We start from the raw sequence: 22,968 nt of genomic DNA on the forward strand, positions 1-22,968 counted from the left end.
AAATATTTGATACAGATGCTTGTAATAATAAAGTTAAGGAGACAAGAGATCAAATCCTCGTGGGGAAGCCCTCCTGCCCTGGCAGTTACTTCAAAAGTACCCATAATGCTACGGTCAAAGAAGCATATATACTTGCGGTCGACCTGTGCCTATGGGTGAACACATTTATCTTGGGCCTTGCACTTGGCTTTTGTGCACTGCTTCCGACACACAAAAAACTGAATCAACAAAAGTTAACTTCGGGCATACAGATATCCAATTTAAATCAAGCTCACAAGGTAACATTTGCAGAAGACATCAGTAACAACTACATTTGAAAAGTGCTGGAGCTGCCATCTGTGGAAATGCACAAAGATGCCACTCTCTCTGGCTCCTCAACTGTTTTGTTTGCTTAACTGAATTTCTTGATCCAAATGTGAATATAAGAAAGAATTATCTCCAAATGACAGCCAATTAAAAAAGAAAAAAACTTGTACAGAATTAAATTTAGCATCTCAAGTGTCAATGTAAATACGAAACATAGCAACCAGCACATGCCATACTCAAATGAGCCATAACATGAACCTCTAGGTATAAATCTCAAGTTCAAAACAGTTGAAAAGTGCCATAAACCATCACGGTACTCCTTTGCAAACAATTCGTTGCGTGCCAGCAGGACTGTATTAGGTATATAACAGGTAGGCTTTGCAACCCCACCTGCAGTAGTAGCAAAGAATACGAACATTATTAAATAACTTCATGACTTTTCCTAACCAGGCAACCTGTTTTTAGCTCTATGGCACCTGTCATGTGCTGCTTTAACAAAATACTGTTTCACGAGAATGGAGGAAGGGAGCCATGCTGGTAACCAAATCTATGCTATTATTCAGACTATTTCTTAACCAAACAGAGCTGGGAAGCACTTTCTGCACTGTTTAAAACCTTTTCCTAATGCGCACTGCCTGTAGGGATACTCACTATTATGCTGTGTGAGGGCTAAGCAGATGACCTAACAATACAGTGCAGAATTACATCTCATAAAACAGCACAAACACACATGGGCTGAGGAAAGTAAAGACCCACAAGCGCCAACTTCAACGTGTTGATCTGGCCATGAAAGCTTTCGGACATCGTTTTGGAGCATGAATGCTGTGTCAAATAGTATCTTCAGAGTGGCATCACCGGGCTAGGCTGGATGCCTTTCGGACGACGCAGAGATGGGCAACTGACTAGAGATGGGCAGCATCACCACCAGGAATTTAGGTCTTGGGGCAAGACCACAGAGGTCACCACCAAGCAGGTGTGGCCCAAAATCAGACCTCTTCTGCCAAAGAAGAAAAAAGAAAACAGACTTTGCCACCGGGATCATGTGTTTGTGGACCCAAGTTTGGGTTTGAGCATAGGTTTCGGAAGAGGAGTAGCCCATGTGCAGAGGCGAGTATGTCAACACAACCACTGGGGATGTAGGTGTTCCAAGAGTTCAAGGCAAGTTACGACCCGTGGTTGAGCATCTCGTATCAGAGGGATTAAAGGCTGTTTTTTCGGATAGGGAAGGTTGCTTTGTGATTTTGTCTGAAGATATATGTTCACAGAAAGGCCATGAAGCAGTGGAGAACATTGTTTCAACAAAAGAAAAGGTCACAAAACTGCAGCAATAAGCGTTGACATAGCTCGAAGGCTTGAATTTGACTTCTTTGGCTTTGGATGCGAGAAAAGCAAAAAGCAATGACTTGAAACTGTTTTTTTTCTTTTTTTCAAAAACACACAAACCAGGCCTTCCTTTCATGACTACTGCTTCTGAGAGGGGTACATGGCAGCTTGTATTGTCCAATTACTTTCAAAAGCATCTGTTATCCCTGCAGCTTGAAAACCCCTTTTTGCTAAGGAATTCAGACACAGTAGTTTTAGGCTTCAGGGAACTTTTCCTTGATCACAGGCCTTAAGCATTGACGTCATCAACCTTTATTACTCTCTACCCTATAACCAGGCGTTCGAGTGGGTGAAAGTGTGTATTCTTCACGAGCACGATGAAGTGAAATTTAGAAACTCATGTGGCATTCCGGTAGAGTCATTTATGGAAGCACTGTCCATATATTGCAAATCCACTGTAGTAGGGTGGGAAGGTAAGCTGTTCCTTCAGTGCGATGGCGTTTGCATTGGGTCGAAAGTTGAACCTGTTAGCATTATATTTCTCAGTTTTGCGGACAGGGCAGTGAAAGAAACCCTCGTAGGGATGACCAGCCTGATTTGAAGGTAGTGGACAATTACTTGGTGGTGCTAAAAGGTACACATTTTGTGCAGAACAGCGTTGTCGTACAGCGAGCATTTCAACAGCGTGCACATGGATTGAAGCTTACTGCTGAGTTGCTGCATGACAATAAATTGCAATTTCCTGACCTGTGTTGAAGGTTTCGTGGTACCCATCTGTGCTGGTTATATAAGCCTATGACTGGGAAGCCTCTGCGTGATTATGGTTCGAGCCATTCTAAACTCACCAAAAATGGCACGGCCTTGTCGTGTCTGCATGCTGCTTAACCTGTTCACGCTCCAAAATGATGTCCAAAATTTTTCACAACCAAAACAGGTTGAAGTTGGCACTTGTGAGCCTTTCCTTTCCTTATTCTGAGCACGTTTGCAGTGTTTTACAAAATGAATTTACTCACTGACTTGCCCAATTCAATACGTTACTTAAGAATTACACCCTTCCATAGTTGATGTCACTGCAAAGAGGTAAAGTCTCAAATTGCAGCATTGAAAAAAGAAAGGAAGATTCATCTTTCAAGCCGGAAAGGGAATGGTTAATCCTGCTCTGCGTATAGCCAGGTGCCTAAAAATAACTTTACAGCAAAAGATCATGTTCATAACCAATTCCCAGATGTAGACGCTCTTATGCCCCTAACAGTACAGTTTGTGGTTATAAAACACAAAAAAGTAATCAATCATTCTTAATTCTGCATTCATATGAATTCTCAGTGCCGGAATTTTTAAACTTCTTTAACAGGGATACAATTTATCTGATCATAGATTACGAAGGTTGCCACAGGGCCAAACTAGACAGCTAAAAGATTCTTACAAGTACATTGGTTTATTTATCGTAATAATGGGTATGTATAATAGGAATGCTAGTTAAAACGGATATCATGGTCACGCTAAAAGGTACTGCCCTTATTGGGCCTCTTTCTTGGCCCTGAGTAACTCGAACCACACTTTTAAAAGTGGAACAGATGATGTCTTATCAAATTTGATGGAGTGCTTGACCAGGTACAGATAATGTTGAATGTAATGCACAGCATTACATGCACCACCTTGTCCTGCAAAAAGCCTCAATAAGGCAACTCACAGAAAAGATAGGCACGAAAAATTCTGAAGAGTCAATAAACATTGGCAGCAGGAACTTAAAACTACAGGTGAATACTTGCACCTGTTCCTAACACAAAAAAGAATTTAAAAGCCTGCGCCCAAAACGATAACTTTTGCCATAGTTTGTTCTTGTGGCAGACTGCACGAAAATGATGCCAAGTACAAGATTTCAATGTGAAGGCTTAAAGAATGTCTTTTTTTTTTTCCCTAGCAATCTCAGCCAGTATCAGCTCCATTGCCCATCCTGCCACAAAATGCTCTGGAACACAAGAGTGCCGCCATGAGAAAATTTCCCCTCCCCAAAACAGCCTACAGTCTTCTGAATAGCCCTGTACTACAAACACTAAATCCTGGACCGCAAAGTTGGAGAGCATTAGGTGTCCGCTGTTGTTTTTGTGCTCCATTAGTTTGTGCAACAGACTACACGCTGGAAGAGTTTGCGGTCCCGTGAAGCTTCAGCAACAACTTTCCCAGCAAAGAAAAGAACCGGCAAGGAAGCGTTGCTTGCAAAACAAGAACAGCTGGCTTCATGAACCCCCATTTACATCTGCAAGCTCAAGATGTACACTCCTCTATGGTTTCTTCCTCATCCTTCTCATCAGGCGTCACTGAGGGCAACTGATACTGCAAATCTGTGCAAGCAACTACCGTGCTCCCGTGCTGTGCATTGGAAACCATGTCCTGGGAGACCTCGCCCGTCTCTGCCAAAGTGAGCACGAGGTTCTGGCTGCTGACAGCCTGCTGCACGCCTCTTGGCTGGGGCTGCATAAACGCCTGCTGGCTGGAGATCATGACTGGCATGCTGGTGGTCCCAAACTTGTGCAGCACGGTCTTCACAGGGGAGGTGCTGCTGGGCGCCAAGGTCACGGGGATGCCTAGGGCGCTGGGGCTGCTGAGCACCATGGTGACCATTGAGTTGCTCTCGGGCTGCAGCAGGGTTGTGCCACTGCTGTCCACAGCTGCCAAGATGGTGGTGCCATTCTAAAAGGGAAAAACAACCAAACACTGTAGTCACAAAACCAACAGAAACTGGCAGAGTTGAAATCCCTCAATTTTTGTCATTTCCGTCACTAAGTACGCATGAGTGCGACTACTGGCCCAAAGCATTGCACACAAAAAAAAAAAAAAAAAAGAAAGCCTTTGGAAACACAAAAGACAGAAGGTTTACTTGCAGGACTGCACCAAATTGCAATAGAGCAGGTGGGGTTATACAGTGGGACCCCGATAACACGGCTTTCAAGGCACCGCGCGAAAGCGCCGTACGACCAGGGGGGTCGCATGACCGGGGTGCGGGTAAATGCCGGACTCGTAGACGGTCTCACGTGACAGGTGGGCTAAGAGCTTATTTAAACTGCAATATTTAGAGCATTCTCGCGTGATTTGCAAACTTTTAGCTAAAATCATAAGAAAAAAAAAAAACTCTTATTTTGTGTCCCCTTCCCCCTCCATGGCGTCTGAGCTAGTATGCCAGCCAAGCGCCGCGAGCTACGTGAGCCGTCTGGTGCTTTATAGCCCGCCAGCCTCGCACGCGAGACATAAGGCCGACGTGTTCGAGCAAATTGAGACTGGAAAAGGCGAGTGTGAAATTGCCAAGGCCAAGCGAAACGAACTACAGTACGAGACGGCGATGGAAAAAAGGCAGCAAAGAAATGAGCAGAGCGACAACACCGCTGAAAGACACTGATAATCAGAAATCAGAGAGGGGGGAGAGAGAGCGTCATAAAAAGAAGACACCTAGATCGAGCGTGCGAGGAAAGCGGGTGTTCGGTCATCGCTGTGGGGTTGCGTTATATGTTTCCATGTTCGTCGGTGGCTTGATGGGAGCTTCAAATTCACGGCACGCCAGCCACCTGAACTTTCACTTCTCGCGGTTGGCGCGTTGGCGTACTGCTGCTGCGTGGGACCGTCGAAAACGAACTCCTGCCGACGAGTACCCGCCTGCTTGCTTGCGTCTGTTCAGCAAGTGGTCTGGCCTGCCTGTGGACCTTTGCACATCAAGCAGCGTCAAACAGGGGTTAAGAATAAAGAAAGGTCGAAATGGAGCAAGGAAGCGGTGTAAAAGTTTGAAAAAATGCCGCTTTATCTGCGCCAGGGTACGTCGTATGAAGCGGATCATGTGCACCCGGGTGTCTTATCATCGGGGGGCTTTAATGCATTGTTTCTATGGGGTGTTTGCTGGGACTACGGTGATCCGTCGTAAGAAGTGAGTTGTCGTAAGTCCAAAGGACGTATCAGCAGGATTCCTCTGTAGCTACATGAGGTGCTCTATATGTTTCCAAATGGAAAAGAATTTTTTTTTTATTTCCAATGCCTGCATGATCAGCCTCATTTGTCATCAGAGAATGCTTCACCCCATTTGGCACATGTCACGTTTAAACATTGCAATGAGTTTACAGGAGAGGTGTCATAAGCTTTTTATACAAGTTCATCAAAACTTGTATTTGCCAACATTTGGGACTTTATACCAGACAGGGGTTCGTTTACCCGAGTGCATGGCCTAAAAATGCAGATTCCTGCGCTTTGCTTTGTAATTAGCGATTTGGCACAGACCTTATTTGACAATTCTGTGTGCAGGTTTCCTTCAAAAATGTCTCCGGTTGCTTTCTGTATTTTTGCATGTGCGCGCGCACACTCAAATCCAGCTATAAATTAAATTCATGAGGTACGTGGAAAAATTTGTTGTTTTGGAAGCCTCGTCGTGAATTTGACACAAAAATTAAAACTTGGGAGGACATGCCAAAGCTTTAGTGTTCAAGTAATCATTCGGTGCAGGCAGTTGTACCCTCTTTTTTGACAGAAGTGCTATTAAGTGATTGACACTCACTGGTCTGTTGCAGAATATTGCTCAGTGACTGGCAGTCAGTGATCAGTTGCCCAACAGTGTCTTCACTGCGTGCCTCTTGCACTGGACACACCAATTTCCTCGGGTGACATACCCTGAGTGCTGTCTTCTACTGAAGACGCCCCACTGTAGCAAGCACTTTTTATAATCTTGTAATCATTTATGAAACTTTCACTGTTACCTCTTACCTGACAACACTTTTGTCGCAGAGTTTAGGACTCTGAATCACGCTCTTAGCTGCTACCGGTGGAAGCTGGGCATCCAAGGCTAACACCTTTTCTAGCTGGGAATTGGCGGAGGATTTGCTCCTCATACGGATACAGCCCTGACCTTGCGACAATCTCACACTGTACCAAAATGTTAAAGCAACATTAAAGGCCAACGGCACTCAAATTTCACCACGACCAAATTTATTTTTAATGTGTAGTCAAATTAGCTGGGACCCGAGTGGTAGGCCCATGAAACGCCGCGTTAATCAGTCAGAAGCGTTTACAAAAGCTCTGCCACAGACCACGCTGCACCTGCCGGCAGATCACATAATAGCCATGACGCGCCTGTGACGCTCCAGCTGACGGGGGCTTCTTCCTCTGGCCAGCCACACAGCTGGAGAACCGGTCAAGCTCTGCTGAGGACGCTTCACCCATTTGCTGCCCCATGTGCGCGTAGAGCTTGTGCACAGGCTTGCTCCTGAGCTGCTCACCATCCAGCCGCTCGCTTGCCGGCTGCAACGTCACTTTGGTGGCTGCGCTCCCCTCGATTTCGGTTTCAAAATCGCCGATTTTCGCTGACCGCTTATGGCATCCACATGCGTATTTCAGCTGTCGTATTTTGCAGCTTGCTTTCTTTTTCAGCAGACTATACGGAATAAGTGTTTTCAAGAGGCCGAAATTTTGAGTGCAGTTGGCCTTTAAAGGCTGAATAGCTTTGTTTTAATTGAAACCCCCCACCCTTCATAGCTCTTTTGGATTTCTTTCAATGATAATCATTAGTTTGTTTCTTTAGAAATTAATTATGAAAGCTGGCATTTCTCTAATTTTTTTTTTCATTACATAAACAAACCCATCACAAAGTGTGACAACCAGAGCTAAATTGCTTGTGACACAGCACTGCCCAACAATAGGTAAAGTTTTCCTTTGTATCAAGGTGGTGACACGTTTCATACGCTTACCGAAGCTAGGGGATCTATATTCTACTACCCTTTTAATTTGAGCATGGCTGTTAGCGTCAAGCTCAAGTAAATCAATTTTGTGTGCAACAGGTGGTGGCTGATGCATGTTACATTCTCATCTCGCCCTTTCCTCCACAGCCTTTCAATCTCCTGTCAGTCACCTCCATGGCTTTATAGTCTACCCGATTTCTAGGTACTACCTAAGCCTTTTAATTCTTTTTCTGGTCATGAGGTTCCAACTAAACGCTTGCTTGAGGACAAAGGTAAGGGGCCCTGCCGCAGCTCAAAGGGCAATGGAGTAGCCACTCTGTGCATTCAACCATGCAGCATAATGTCGACCCACATTAATAGTAGTTTCTCTACTTTACAGAAGCATGCTGTTCACAGTTAAGAACTCAAAGGTGAGATCTGAATAAAGAAAAACTCGCGCTCAAAATGCATGATGGCTGGATTTGTTGATGAGAAATTTTCACAACACCAACCAAATACAAAAATTTTTGTGTAGGTTGCACTCCAAAGTGGTTTAAATTCTTCTGTAGCCCTTTTCCACAGCACTCCTTCTAGCCATGCCGAAATGTAGCTCTGAACCTTGCAAATAGATATTACAGCACCGCCACAAAAGCTCTGTGAACGTCTCCGTTCAGTTCTAAGATGAATAAATGTACACGAAAGCATAAGTGGCTTGATCGAGATGCCTCCATTTTTGTGTTACAAAAACAGCACGATTCAGGGCATTTTTTTTTCTTTTACATCATATGATGATGCTGAAATAGTGAGTGATGTGTGGAACTAATTTCTGCCCCCTGTAGGAACTAAGTATTGCGCACAAAAAAGAGAATAGGTTTTGACACTGCGCCAGCACGGTCAGCTAATGAGTTCCTTCGGGCTTGTTCGGACTCCACTCCTTTAATGTTAAGCTGGGTCGCAAATATGTCATCTGGTGTCGGTGATTCATTGTACGTATCGGTATGGAATGTTTAGTTTACAATGCAGGGTTACAGCAATTTGAAGATGATCGCTGTTTGGGCAGAAAGGAAGAGGTCCCTGCCAAAGAAGCGGCTATTTGGGGCGACGGTGCGAAAAAACTTCAGCCCCCTTTGTCTTTCTCTTTATCGTTTTTCCCCCATAAAGCTGCATGAAGCCACAGATAGTTCATGCTTTGGAATCTTGAATCTTTTATGCACACCAACAAGCCACGGACTCCTTGACTATTTAGAGCGGGACATTCGAAGAACAAAAATAAATACAGGACAAATGCTGATGCAAATTCAGTGCAGGCTAAACAGATACTACATTTGTACCAAACCACATGCCCATAAAGCCCTCTGCACGTATATTGTTACTGGACAATTTTCAAAATTATCAACACTTTGTGCAGTAGCCAGAATACTAATGTGTCTTAAACAAGAAACAACAATTCTCAGTCATTACTGCTGCATTTACATAACTTGGAATAAAAAAGCCGGGAGTTCACACCCTAGGATAGTAGCAAGCTTACCTGAAGTTCATTTAGTGCACCTTGATAGGCCTCGGTCCGTACTTGAGCTATGTGCTGCAAAAGCAGCTCTGAGTGCTGATTCTGCATGGTCTTGAGCAACTTCTGGAGAGAGCTGCTCGGCTGGGGTGTCCTGCCAGAAAATGCTTGGGTCTGTTGCTTCTTCAAGTGCTCAATTTCAGCATTTCTCCGTTCCAGCTGCAAGGAACATAACCAAAAATTCCACGGTCAATCCCTCTCCTACACAAACTGGTAAAGACAATGTGAGCGCAAGCAATGGGTGTAGGCATGAACACGCACATGCATGCACGCCCACACTCACCAGACACAAATAAAAAGTTCAAACTGGGTTTAAGCATGCTATAGCAAGTGTTTGTGGAATAATTTGGACTTCTAGGAGGCCTTTAATGTGCATTAAAATCTCGCACACACGGCTGTTTTTGATTTTCCTGTCTAATAGAAAAACAGCTGATCCGGCCGGGTACTGAACTGATCGCCTCATGCTCACTAGTCCCTTAATCCCAGAGCCAAAACGGTGGGCACACAGACTGCACACACACACACACATTTTGCCCCACTGTGATTTTATTTGTGTTGTTCTTATGTCGTGGTTCTCGTGCTAAGGCAAGTATTTGGAAGTTTTTGTAACGTGTTATAGGTAGCACCGTGTTCATGCGTTGTTTGTATTATTGCTCTGTATTTCCGTCCCTGCATGGGCCAGCATCTTGGCCTGCAGTATGAATGAATGAATGAATGAATGAATGAATGAATGAATGAATGAATGAATGAAGGGCATGCGTTCTCAGGCCTCTCCACCTCACCCTAACTCCAGTTCTACTTTTGTGAACTATGTGTGGGATACGGGTGTGGTGGGGTGGCAGGAAGGATCAAGGGTTTAGAAGTATTTGTGACGACAAAACCAGAAGCAGGATCCTAATTTGTGTGTTGAGAGGCTGAAGCTACACCTGGGCTCCGAGGTGCAGCACGGCAATGGATGCCTAAGCAATAATTTAGTGCTGCTTGGATTTCTTTACTGTGAGCCAAACTCTAGTGCACGCAGCACTTTTGTACTTTGCCTCCAAGCAAAATACAGCCCCCACTGATGAAGTTATGTGTGTGCATACCTGGTTAGGTCAAAAAGGATGCGGCCTGTGGGAAAAAGCTGACCGGGTGCTACGTGATTCGTGCAGTGGGGAGTTGCCGCTGAGCTGCGGTAAGTCCTATATTGGACAATCTAGCCAGTGTGTCAGTGACAGGGTTGCCAGGTCCCCGGATGGGTCCGCCGGGAAATGGCCGAAAGTAGCCAAAAAAGTCGCCACCTTTAAGTGAATACTGGAAAACGAGCCAAAACAGTCCCGATTTCCAACAAGTTGGTGCCAGTAAATACTTTTGATTAGCTTCGTGAAAAAAAATGCAGAAACTCCGGAGGTAGAAAACCGTATCACAAATTTCATTCGTTTTCTATGGGATGGGAAAAAAACAGCGAACTACTATGTACAAAAAAGCTAAAATATGCAATTTTAGGTAAAGCGTTCAAAGAATATGAATGACTTAAAATTGGCGCTCGCTACACACCATGTTTTACCCCTTTCACTGCCTCTTTACATTCCCGTGCCTGTTATACATCATCATACACACTTTCCACCACTCTGCATAAAATTTCAAGCTCCCATTAACGACTGAAGCATTAAACCGACGGCGTTGCTTGAAGGCTTTGACGCTCTTTATATGACATCAGTTGCTGGATATTAAAAAGAGCAAGGCAAAGAGCAAGATTAGTGCCAATAAGTAGCGCAGTACGGTGGTGTGTTTGAGTGATTGATTCATTGGGACTTTTCCATAATAGATTGTTCTGTTCTGCTTGTTTAGTTCATCTCGACGGCTGAAATTGACTGAAAGGACGGCTGAAAGGACTGAAAGGCCTTTTGTGGAAAGTGGGGCACCAAAAGGGCCCAGAAATATATAAAATCACCAATACTCAAAGGAGCCAAAAAGTAGCCAAGTCGCCACACTGAACTTCCTGTCACGACGAGTCTCAAAAAGTCACCAGTTTTTATGTGCCTGGTTGATGCGTGTGCAGGCACGCCTGTGGTCTAGTGAGCTTACACTCCATGTTTTTTTTTTTAATATAATAATAAGCACTCATCCCGCCTGCTTGTCTTGCTGTCTCCTTATCCTTTCGCACTCTACTTTTATTTGAAGTCAAAACACTGAGTTCAAGCCACAATGGCCATTAGGTTCCTTATATAAGGCCATTTAGGGAGATATGAATTTTATATTTTACGGTATACATCAATGAATATTTTGTATCTGAGGTTCTGACAAAATTTACATAAGCACGACAAATTTGTGTGAAATAAAGGCACTTATGAAGAATACATACTGGCCCCTTTATATGCTGTGTGGTTATTTTTTAAGCAACCTCATGGTTAATGTGGCCCATGCACCACAATATAATGACGTTACATTGCCTTGAACACAAGGTTTTTGTATTTACCATATTCCCTTGCATAATGAACACACTCCAACCGCCCCGCCAACCTGAAAAATGCCAAGGTTTCGGAGGCAAGCTTCCGGACATCCGTGCTTCCCACCGCCCCCCTTCCTATCCCAATATCGGCATTGCAGATGGCCTTTTACAAATGCGCACGCACATTCCGTATTGCTTGATTGATTTGACTGACTGATTGTGGGGTTTAACACGCCGACGCTTCACAGGCGATGAGGCGTGCCGTAGTGGAGAGCTCCGGATTAATCCACCTGGGTATCTTTAACGTGCGCCTAAATCTTGAACACATGGGAATTTTTGCTTTCCACCTCTATCAGAAAAGCGGCTGCCACAGCTGGGAATCGAACCCACATCCTCGTGCTCAGAATTCAGTGTTGCAAGCCCTACACCCTGTGCGCAAACGTTGCACAGCCAATGCACAGGTTAGCTCGTGGTTTGTCAGGCTTGACATAAGCCTGCTGACGGCAATGATGAAGTTCAGTGAAGAGGCCCTTGTTTGCTGCAGGATGCGGGCTTCCCCTTCAGGCTTCAAACCAGAGCTAACCTGCATCGTCCGATTCTGCCCTCATCTCCCTCTGCCAAGCTCCATGCCTCAGTGATCATTTTGCAACACAGGTAATCCACCTGTACTCTGCATCACATGTCCAACCCAGCACCACTTTCTCTCTAGTCTGAGCTCTAACGTCCTCACTAAAGGTCTCTTCTAAAATCTACAACCTATATTTCAAGTGTAGCACCTAGCATCCTTCTTTCCATAGCTCACTTGGGCTGCCAAAAGTTGTCTTTTAAGGTGGTTAATAAGGCCCCAAGTTTATACCCCATAAAGTCCCCCAACAGGTATGAATTGATATTATATGTTTCTTACAGACGGGTGTTATAGTTACCACAAGGAAAACCGCCCTAGAGACATTAAACAAGGACAAAGCATGCATCCAGATTGGCCTTCCATTGGTGCTTCCTTTGTGTAAGAATCTGTGCAAGAATCTCTTGCACAGTTTTTTTTGTGACAACCTGCGGTTGCCCGCAAATCATATCACGCAAATGCTGCAACGATTACCAAGCTATGAAGATTGGTGAACGGAGAACTGGACAAGTTGGTGAGGATTTATCTTACTACAGACAGCACTAAACTGTCGAAACAGAGAGATGAGCAAAGGCACAGGACAGGCCCCAAATCCTGCACCTTCTTCATTTCTGTGTTTCGTCGGTGTAGCGCTGTCTGTGGGAACTATGAAAATTGTTACATGAGAAATCTCCATGAAAAAATTTTGAAATCAACGAGTAGTTTTCCATTTAAGAATTTCGCTACGCAAATTACAACTTTCTACTATATAAGAAGCCATGAACCCAAAATGTAACTGCTCAATTTGAAAGAACTAACACACTGAACTCCACTTTAAGCCCAAAACGTTTTTTTACCCAGAAAAAAAAAAAAGAAGACAACAAATATTGAAAAACTCTTCAAATTTCGATTGAACAGGCGATGAGGTGCACGCACTGTAGTGAAGGGCTGCAGATTAATTCTGACCACCTGGGGATTTTTAACATGCGAAAATCTCGAACACACGAGTGTTTTCGCTTTTCGCCTGCATCAGAAAAGCGGCCACCGCAGCCGGGAACTAAACCCGCATCCTTGGGCCTCTTCAAATTTCACCCTAGATGATTTCAGCATTGCGATAATAGAGGGAATACGAAATACAAAGTAATCAGTGAGCTAACTGCTGGCTACGATTCACGTGATACAAGCAAAGGAAACTAGAGGCACCATTACAATTGTACAGTCATGTTGCTTGGCTGTGGCTTTGGTTGGTGATCGCTGATCGCACAAACAGGTTCCTGAGACGTCATAACGACCCGGTGAGGAAGTGGCTGGTGAGTGGGCACTGTTTCAACTGTTCTCCCTAATACGTAGCTGAGTTGTTGGAAGTTTGCATCCAAACTGGCATCACTGTTATTGGGAAAACTAGCTACCGCATTTGAAGCTTGCTTTATGGTCCCTTTCCAAACCACTAACCAAAACCTTTCCAAACCATTAAATGTGATACCATACTTCATTCATACTAGTCAACTTGTTCAGCAAACAGAAATACATTAGGCATACTTGAGGCAATATATCAGTGCATAGCTGGTACTAGGCAGTGTTCTTTAAAGGAGCCATGAAGAGAAAACACAAGTTTGGTTCATTCAAAAGATTGTCTCGTTAGAATCATACTGACACCACTTTTAACGTAAACTTCGCTCAAATAAGCTACATAATTAGGAAAAACGGGAATGGTCATGCGACCCACCAGCTCATTTCCCGCAACAGAACCTATGATGTCACATGAGCTAAGCTCTGCGATTGGCGGAGGCTGGCAGAAGCAGACGCAAATTAGGTAGAGCTTACAAACTAGACGAACGAGCGATTTGCGCTTAAATTTAGGGCACATTCTTTACAAAGCAATAAGAATGGTGGGACAAACACTGGAAGTTACGATAGCACATGTAAACATAGAAGTACTGATGCGTTCTGCTGTTCGTACTGCACACAGCATGCTTGGTTTAGCTGCACAGCACTACGGGGCTTGGGGTTGTCTCAGACGACACTGGCCGATTGACGCAAGCAACGGTGTCTTACGTGACCCCATTTGTCGAGCGAGCACTGTTTCAGGGAACGAATATTTTCTCCCAGAACAAAAACAAGCCAGGTTTAAATGAGGGCAAAAACAAACCAAACGCTTGCCCTGGTATGGTGGCGCCATCTAGGTTACGGAACGTAAAGAAACGCGGGAACAAACCAACACCGCTGTACAGGGTGGAGACAACCTTTGAACGGTCCCGTGCCGCCGCAATTGGGCCAACGGGCTCAACGCGTTATTCTTTTCGTTTCCCACGAGACCTAGCAACGCGAAACAGACAATATGATTCAAACTTCTTCAGTAAACCGCGTTGCGGCGATAATTTTAGCGCGGTTTAGACACAATGACTTGCTTCGGCGGCGAGCGAGCAACCGAAAATGGCTGCGCCAGCGTATACGTGTCTCTACCCTGTACGGCAGATGCGTGAATGAAGGTACTCTAGGCTGCAGAGCGGTCGGTTACTGTGATGTCATTTGGGACCACGAAAACGCACGATTGAGCGGGAAAATCCAAATTTTAACCTAAATTGTTTAAAAACCAACTTGCATTTTCTCTTCATGGCTCCTTTAAATTGAAAGTAGACGTGCTCTTGATATTTGCTATAGCAAATAAAAAATTTGTGTTAAAAACAATATGTTGATCCCAAACTACAAAAAGCGCTCACACCCGAGCCTAGACATCGTGGCGACATTCCAACTCCAACAGTAACGAAATGTTCCAATACAGTTAAACCCCTTTATAAAAGACACGTACCGGGGTGCAGCTTCTGTCTTTTATATGAGAGGTCTCCTATAAGCACGGTACCATGTTTTCACTAACTGATCAACCCGTAGTTCTGTGTGGGCACCCTAAGACTAAAATAAGTACAAAAAAGTGCTACAGTATGTTGCAAAAGGTTTATTCAAATTTGTTTTGCACTCAAAATTTATGAAATAGTTCTGAATCATTCTTTGCACCATGACTGTATTTACACTGTTTTTCACAACAGCTTCTTCAAGCTTTCTTTTCTTTCAATGTCTGCGGAAGATGAATTGTACATGTCGAGTTTACAAGCCTGATGAATAGCCAGAGTGCACAGCTTCTCCTGCTGTGTGCTTTGGCTATTCATCAGGCTTGCAGGACTCAATATCTGCGATGCTTCTTGACTGCGAGCTACGCGATTGGGAGAGCCCACTGCACACTCCCGGTATTCTTGGCTTGCGCAGAAGCCCGCATGCATGGTTGCGCTTGTGCGCATGGCAGTAAGCTTGAACCTCTTCTGTACATCGCATTTCCATTGGCAAGGCTTTTTGTCATCGTTTCATAGTTGACTGAACCATTGTGTGTTTGCTGAAGTAGTAATAAATAGCGACTGAAGGCGTCTGTCGTCCCCTTTGATTCCGAAATGAAAGCAACAGCAGTTAGTGACTGGTGGCGCCGCATCCAAAGTTAAAATGTCTGTTACAAATGAGCTTGTCGACCAAAACTCAAGGATAACTTGTCCTCTATAACCAACTATCTTCTACATCCCATGTCTGTAATAAAAGAGGTCAATTTGATGGGAAAGATAGGGCAGCCGTTCATGTGGGTGAATAGTGTCTCTTACAGCCATGCCTCTTATAACGAGGTTCAACTGTAGATGGCGTATGAGCACTGGAATGCGGGACGATGGCACTGACTTGAGAAAACCCCCATGTTTATCGTGGGAGGAGCGAGACGGGTGGGAGGGGGTGAGAAGAGAGGAATTTACATGGCAGGGGCGGCAGAAGACTATCGTCATTCGGCGACATTTGCAGCAAAGTGAGCAGATAGGCGGCCATTTTTTTCCCCCTTTACCTTTCCTGTGAGGAATACAGAAATGCACAAAATGTATGATTACCTGACGGCGCAAGCTGACAATTTCACACTGAAGTGCGCTCTCAGCTTCTGCATGCTTTGCTTTCATGTTTTCCATCTGTTGTCTGAAATCAACCACCAGCTTTTCCAGGAGAGCATTCCTTTCAATGATGTCTTCCTGAAATATTCCATCCAGAGCCAATTACGTGGAGCACTAAGGGTGGAACGACATGCGCAAAGTAAGTTTCTTACATCCCGAGTCTTCGTCACACAACCTGGCTCAGATGACAGTGACGTGGTGTCCTCCTCTTGAATGATCATAACAGTTGTTGGAGCCTCTGCCATGCTTGGCGAGCCAGCGTTTCCTGCAGATGGCTCTTCAGTCATGTCCACTGTCACTGCTGCAGCAAGGTCAGTATTATGAACACCAACACCAATTAAGGGGCTGGAGACGGCAGAAGTATGCAAAATGCACCAGAAAACTAACACGTGGGCGATACCCTTCCTCATTCTCTAGCCCCCTTCCCGATGTACATCTGGCGCAGACTTCAAACTCGCACCTATTACAGTCAAACCCGGTTATAGCGAACTGTAATATGCACCGTGATTAGTTCGATATATCCAATAGTTCGATATAGCCGAACACGTCTATAACGATTTTTTTTGTTACAAGTTCGCAATACGCGGGACCCACCTGCCAATCCCACGTAGAGAAACAAACGCATAAATTATGCCATTACCTTACACAAAACAATCCATTTATTGCATGCAATAAAGCTAGTTTCCGCCTTAACTGCCTATTTCACAAAAGAGCGGTGAGTTTTGTTTTCACTTTCGTTTTGGCGAAGGCGTCGTGTGCGCCAGTGCAAGTCCGTGTCCTTCAATATCGAAGTAATATTGGCAGAGCACATCGACTGGCGAAAACGCTTCATTAACCTTCATTAAAGCACCGAAGAGACTGAGGATGTCCCTCGTGATAATTTCAGTCTATTCGGTGCTTTCAGCAGCACCATCTACCATGACATCAGTAACGCTGTCTGTGTCTGAGGGGACAGTGACGGCAAAGTCGTCGTTGACACTCAGGAAATCTTCAAAGGACACTCCTTTCGGCACAGCATCTGGAACGTTGACGAGCTCTTCGCGCAGTTCACCGTCGGTGCCGTCTTGGTTCGGACTCGCTGACTGGATGTGCTCCATCGGGAATCCCGTGCGTAGGAAACAGTTACGGAAGGTGTAAGGCGTCACGTCGCTCCATGCGAGGCTCAACATCTCAATTGTGGCCACTCAGCATCTCAATCGCCGCTCCGAGACCATGCATTTCGGTGGCAATTGTAGGCGCGCCGAGTTCGATACGTCCGATGTGAACTTCGTTATAAGGAATATGTTTCGCATGCATTTTCGTAACGAATTTGCTTTTGTTCGATATATAGCATAATTCACTCTATCTGGGTTCGTTATAATCGGGTTTGACTGTACAACCACATCACCCCCCCCCCCCTACATATCCCCCAACCCCTTATGCCAGCACCAGAGCCTACCCCTTACCACCTACCACTTAGCCTTCTCTTGTTAAAGGGGCCATGAAGACAAAATAAAAGTTTGTTTTGTATTCAAAAGATTTGGTGTTGTATAGTACCCTCTGCGCTTGTCCGGCAGCAAACAATGCTGTACAATGCTTTATTCACGGAGAAATTAAAAATTTCAAAGGGGCCATGCATACACATAACAAGTTTGTTTTATTCAAAAGATCCCAGCGCTTGTCAGGCACCAAAGGATGCTGTATTCACTAAGAAATTAGTCAATTTAGGTTAAAATTTTGATTCTACCACCAAATCATGTGTTTCCATGATGTCTGCAATGATGTCATAACGGCGCATATTCAAACGAACATCCACTGCATCATTCGGCGCTGCAGCCTTGCTTTCTGTCAGTCCTCCCAGATGGCGCTACCATACTCAGCCACGAACCATTGTCCGCCGTTGCTTCGTTTTTGATCGTATTTACACCTGGCTTGTTTTTGTTATGGTAGAAAGTAAGCATTTCATGAAACCTTGGGTATGCTCGACAAACAGGGTCATGTAAGACAACGTCGCTTGCATTAATCGGCCAGTGTCGTGAAAGACAACTGCAAAGCGGAGGACTGCTGTGCATCTAAAACAAGCATAGTGGACCCAATACCAACAGCAGTGCCCATTGGTACTTCTATGTTTACGTGTATTTTCCTAACTTTCATTGCTTACTGCACCAGTCTTACTGCTGTAAAATGAATATGCCTTACATTTAGGCGCAAATATCTCGTTTGGCAAGCTTATAAGCCCTGCCCAATTTGCGTTTGCTTTTACCGGCCTCAGCCAATCGCACAGGTGGGCATATATGACATCATAAATTCTGTTGCAGGAAATGAGCTAGTGGGTCGCATGGCCATTCCCTTTTTTCCTCATTGTACAGCTTATTTGAGCGACAAGTGCATTAAAAGGGGTGTCATTATGATTCTAACGAGGCAACCTTTCAAATGAACCAAACGTGCTTTGTCTGCAGGGCCCCTTTAAGCCAAAACTTTAACTCACCCACTGCATTGTATGTTTCATGACGTCAGCAATGACGTATCTGGGGCAGGTACCTAAAACGAATGGTAGTATGTTGATCAGGACTGCAGCTATCTGACAGGTGCCCCTTTTTTACCTTGGTTATCATCCGTCTTCCTAGATAGCGCAGCAATATTGGCACTAGGTTTGCTTCCGACCGGGCAAATAACAACCATATTTTTGTTATGGTTGATGGTAATTGTTTCGTGGAGCATCAAATATGACTTGACAAACAGGGTCACGTAAGTGGCCATGCCAATTATGTCAATTGGCCAGTGTCGTGTACATGACAAGACAACGTGCCCAATGGCGGTGTTAGGCAGTGTTGCCCGGCAAAGTGCCGCACTAACTGCTTCTATGTTTATGCGCTCATTTGCAACTTTCATTGTTTACCCCACCACTCTTCCTGCTATAAAAAGAAGATGCACTAAATTCAAGTCTAAATAGTTCATCCTGCACGCTAATAATCCCTATTTAATTTCCATTGGTTATAGCCAGCCTCAGCCAATCGCAACAAGCTGCCCATAATACATCTTAACTTTAGTGCGGGAAAGTAGCTGGTGAGCCACATGCCTATTTTCTGCCTTCCTCATTATATAGCCTATTTGAGTGAAGCATAAATTAAAAGTGGTGTCAGTGTTATTCCAATGAGGCAATCTTTTGAATAAACCAAACCTGCATTTTGCCTTCATGGCCCCTTTAACACAACCTCCACCAAACCCCAACCTTGAGCAATGGGGGACCACGCAGACCAAACCATTGCCAGAGCAACACCAAGTCCTCGTGGCTAGGGCCCTGGAAACAGCATGGGCTTGCGGCCTCTTGGACTAAAGAGGCTGAACACACTCCCCAACCCTCGACCTTATGACAATGTTCATTACTACTACTGCTACCACGCTTCTGCAAGACTATTCCCTCACGGCTTTCGACATTTTTTGACAGAAGTGAATATCGATTCAAAATTCACACCACTTACCAACAGCTGCATTTGAGTCCATATTGACATCTGATACAGACGTCATTTGAGATTCAGACTGATCACCTGAAGTGCTGTCCATCCGCGACTGAAGCCCCATTCCTTCATACACATCCTGTAACGTGATGCCACAAGGTCAGAAACAAAATAAAGCACTGAGCCCCGAGAAAAAGGTTGTGTCCTGGACGACGTGTAGCAGTACTCCTTGTGGGCATGCACGCACATTTGTGCAGATAGTTGTTCGCAGAGAAACTAGCAACTATGATAGTTCCCAGACAGTTTAACGCCACTTTATCGAAAAAATGCCCGTTTTATCCGATGCCGTTTTATCAAAAGTGTGGTTTTGCGGCTTTCATTGTAATTTTTGGGGTTCATTTTGTTTAACGGGCCATTGCATTAACTTAACCTATAGTTAGCTTCATTCTACATTGTCTCTGCCGTGCATTACATACAAAAACGCGTCTTTCCCGTGTTTTCGATCACCTTTCTTTTATTCGAATTTTTTTTCCGCCTTCATTGATTGCCCTCAAGCATGTATGTCCCCCTTGTTTATATTACAGAATTTGCCACCATAGTAGCAACCCTGACCCCGTGCGCAATATTTCTTAGATGTGTATCGGTGTATTTAGGTTGGTGTTGCCAAATATATCTCTTGCGACATTGTTCATCAATACGAGATCCAAACTCTTGCCCTCCCCCAACTTTTCTAGTCACGTGGTTTGCACGTGACTACTACTCGGACCACGTGGTCACATTTTTTGCACCTGGAGAAATATCGTGCCAAGAACTTCGGAAAGATTAGTGCTGTATGAATGGAACAGGGGGGGGGGGTGGGGGGGGGGGGAGGGTTCCGACAGTGAAAGTCAGGCCCCAACAGAGGTCGTGGAGTCTAGGAGAACTCGTCATAAGTGAAGCTGTCACAGCTACTCTTCAAAGGTGAACTCGTCAAGTAGGACAAGTCATCACAGGCACTCTCGCACTAGGGAGACTTGTATCGTACGACAGCTGGACAATTGCCCATCCTGTCACAATTTACGTTTTTCGTTAATCATGCTCAAATAAAAAGATACAGGATTTTGCATAATGTCTGCTTATGCGTAAACATTCTGACGGGGCCCTCCTTCGATAGGTGACCGGTAAAAAGCGCAAAGGCAATTGTCTGCTCCCGCGGAGTCCCACCACTTCCGGTTCGAAAGCTCTCCTGGCCTCCCGTAGGCCGGCGGCGTTCATGCGAGCGTGTGCTTGTTGTTCATCTTTTTTCCATCGAAAACAAAAACGCTCATGCATCGCGAATTCAATGAATAACAACGATGAATCCTACTAGTGGCTGCTCTGAAAGGTAAGCACTCTGTGACGAATAAACAACACGCACACGCGCGCGTAAAAGCCGTCGGCGTACGGGAGGCCAGGCGAGATCTCGAACCGGAAGTGGCAAGAGCAGACAGCGCACTCATGAACCTTTGCGCTTTTTACCGGTCACCTATTCCCCAACCTTGGTGGCCTCGGAAGAACACGCCAGACCAGACAGCGCATTTTGTTGGTTTTTTGTGTGCTTTGTTAAGGCTAATATGGCATGAAGCCATAATGTGGCATAAAGGTTAATATGGCATAAAGCCATATTAGATTTTGTTTGTTCATTCTCATTTTTTTTTCAATTTCACATTTTTATTTCCAAGTAATCGGCTGACAGCGCTGTATTGAGTAGCCCTCCACGATTTCTCTATTTTTGATGTTTACTGTTTTGATCTTATTGTTTTTTTTATGCCTTACCATAAAAGGTAAAAGAGTATGGGCTAAAAACCCCAGACATGATGGGAGGCAATGAGGGGGGGGGGGGGGGGGGGGGGGAGAGAGAGAGAGAGATGAAAACCAACCAACCCGTAGTATGGTGACTATTTTCGTAACTAACTTTTTTCTCGTTAGTTCTAAGCAAGGCACTGAGAACAGTAGGGCAAGGCTTGGTACCTCTCAGCAACTAAACTCGGTGCCCATTAAGAATTAGAAATGCAGAAATTGGGAAACACTTTTGCTAGCGTTCCAATTAAGTTTTTGACATTTGACCCACAAGCACCAAGTGCCTTACTTATTTAACAACATACGTGGAGAAATAATTAGATTGTGTGTCGACATGAAAGCCGTGTATACAAAAAAGTACGAAACATATCGAGGCATTCTAGTCTATATGCAACAATGCCGTGATATGCTTCAGATCAGAGGGCAGACTAGAGACACACGGACATTCATTATGACAGTACCACCTGCGCAATGAACAGAACAAAAAAATTGTGGAGTAAAATTTCGCGCATCACAAAAACAAAAAAGGGTGCAGGAAATAAAAGACTAGTACAAAGACTACAAATTCTGTTAAATAGGCTCGCTGTGGAGATAAGATTTGCAAATTACATAGCGAGGAGGAAACTAAAAAACATTCTACAAATTTTGTTACACGGAAAGGCCGGGAAAAACACTTTCTATAAAACGGCATTCGATAAACTGTCCGGACCCCGTTATGATGCATAACGGCGGTTATTAAACACCGAAAAGTCGAAGCGCTATAGGACAGAATATAAAACATCAATTCTGACATGAGCATGCACTAGCAAACCAATGTGCTGTTTCGCTACAGTGACAGTTGCAATTCTAGAAGCCAAAGTGTTCGCTACATACCTGAACAATGTTAATTTGAAATGTTGTTTGTGGCAGTTTGAAATGCGTCTCGAAATGCTTCAACGCCTCATCCCGCCTACAAAATCCATTTTTGCATTTGTAGCAGTGCCAGTGTGGTCCTCTAAATTTTTTTTCGCCTTTGATGCTCCCCGATATTTTGCACGTGGCGGAGCATCGAAGCATTTTTAAGCCTAAGAAGAAAAGTAGGAACACTGAGTTCATTGGAACAAACTCCCAGTATCACACATTCAGCACACAGAAACCGTTGCCGCAAGACAGACAAGCACTTCTTACCCGCAAAATAGAGCCCTTTGTCGACATGCTTGACCCTGTAGTGCGCCTTCACAATCCGCGGGTCCTTGAACACAGTGTTCGTGGTACAGAACGGACAGTGCAGATGAGGAATCGGCTTCGCAACGCAGCGCTCCTTCGAGCATTCAACAGGTTCGAAACTGTGTTCGGACCCCCTGACCCGTACGCTAGGGTGGGCCTGCAAAAGCGTTAAACAATACTTCACGCACTACGTCAGTACAATCAAAGGCAACAGACTCTTTTTTTTAGTTTAGAACCCAAATACGTCCCTTCAACGCAGAGAGATGAAAAGGAGCATTTTTTTTTTAAATCCAGTTACAAGACAAAACGCTTAGTAGAGTAGATCCCCGCACAGTGAAACTTCGCCTTATTAAGCCTTTGAGGAGAAATCGGCAAGAGCGTTGAGCAAATACTTCAAGTGAACTTACAATAAGTTTTGAAGGATCCATGCGTTTGTTTTGAATGTGCTGAATGAAACCCACGTTTCTTGTCGGACGCGGCTGTTGACACCAGAGATTGTAAACGTAATTACGATTCGACGCACATACAACAGTGACGACAACAAACCCGCACAAAGTACGTCTCCTTTCTTTGCGCCCAAGAAAGCTCTCCTGAGGAAATGTGATTGGACAACGGCTGACA

General features: G+C 44.7%; 1 protein-coding gene across 1 annotated transcript; it reads right to left on the reverse strand.

Annotated features, from left to right (window-relative positions):
- LOC144150982 (uncharacterized) lies at nt 1–22,968 on the reverse strand. The gene is made up of 8 exons (XM_077682287.1): nt 22,755–22,968; nt 22,309–22,504; nt 22,015–22,205; nt 19,348–19,462; nt 16,039–16,187; nt 15,830–15,964; nt 8,848–9,042; nt 1–4,320 (listed from the first exon to the last, which is right to left on the reverse strand). Exons 1-8 carry the CDS (start codon nt 22,773–22,775, stop codon nt 3,895–3,897), a joined length of 1,428 nt encoding a protein of 475 aa, XP_077538413.1. The 5' UTR covers nt 22,776–22,968; the 3' UTR covers nt 1–3,894.

The sequence above is a fragment of the Haemaphysalis longicornis genome, unplaced genomic scaffold (genome assembly GCF_048455015.1).
Source record: "Haemaphysalis longicornis isolate Haplotype H1 unplaced genomic scaffold, Haemaphysalis longicornis Haplotype H1 scaffold_1, whole genome shotgun sequence".
NCBI classification, from domain to species: Eukaryota; Metazoa; Arthropoda; class Arachnida; order Ixodida; family Ixodidae; genus Haemaphysalis; species Haemaphysalis longicornis.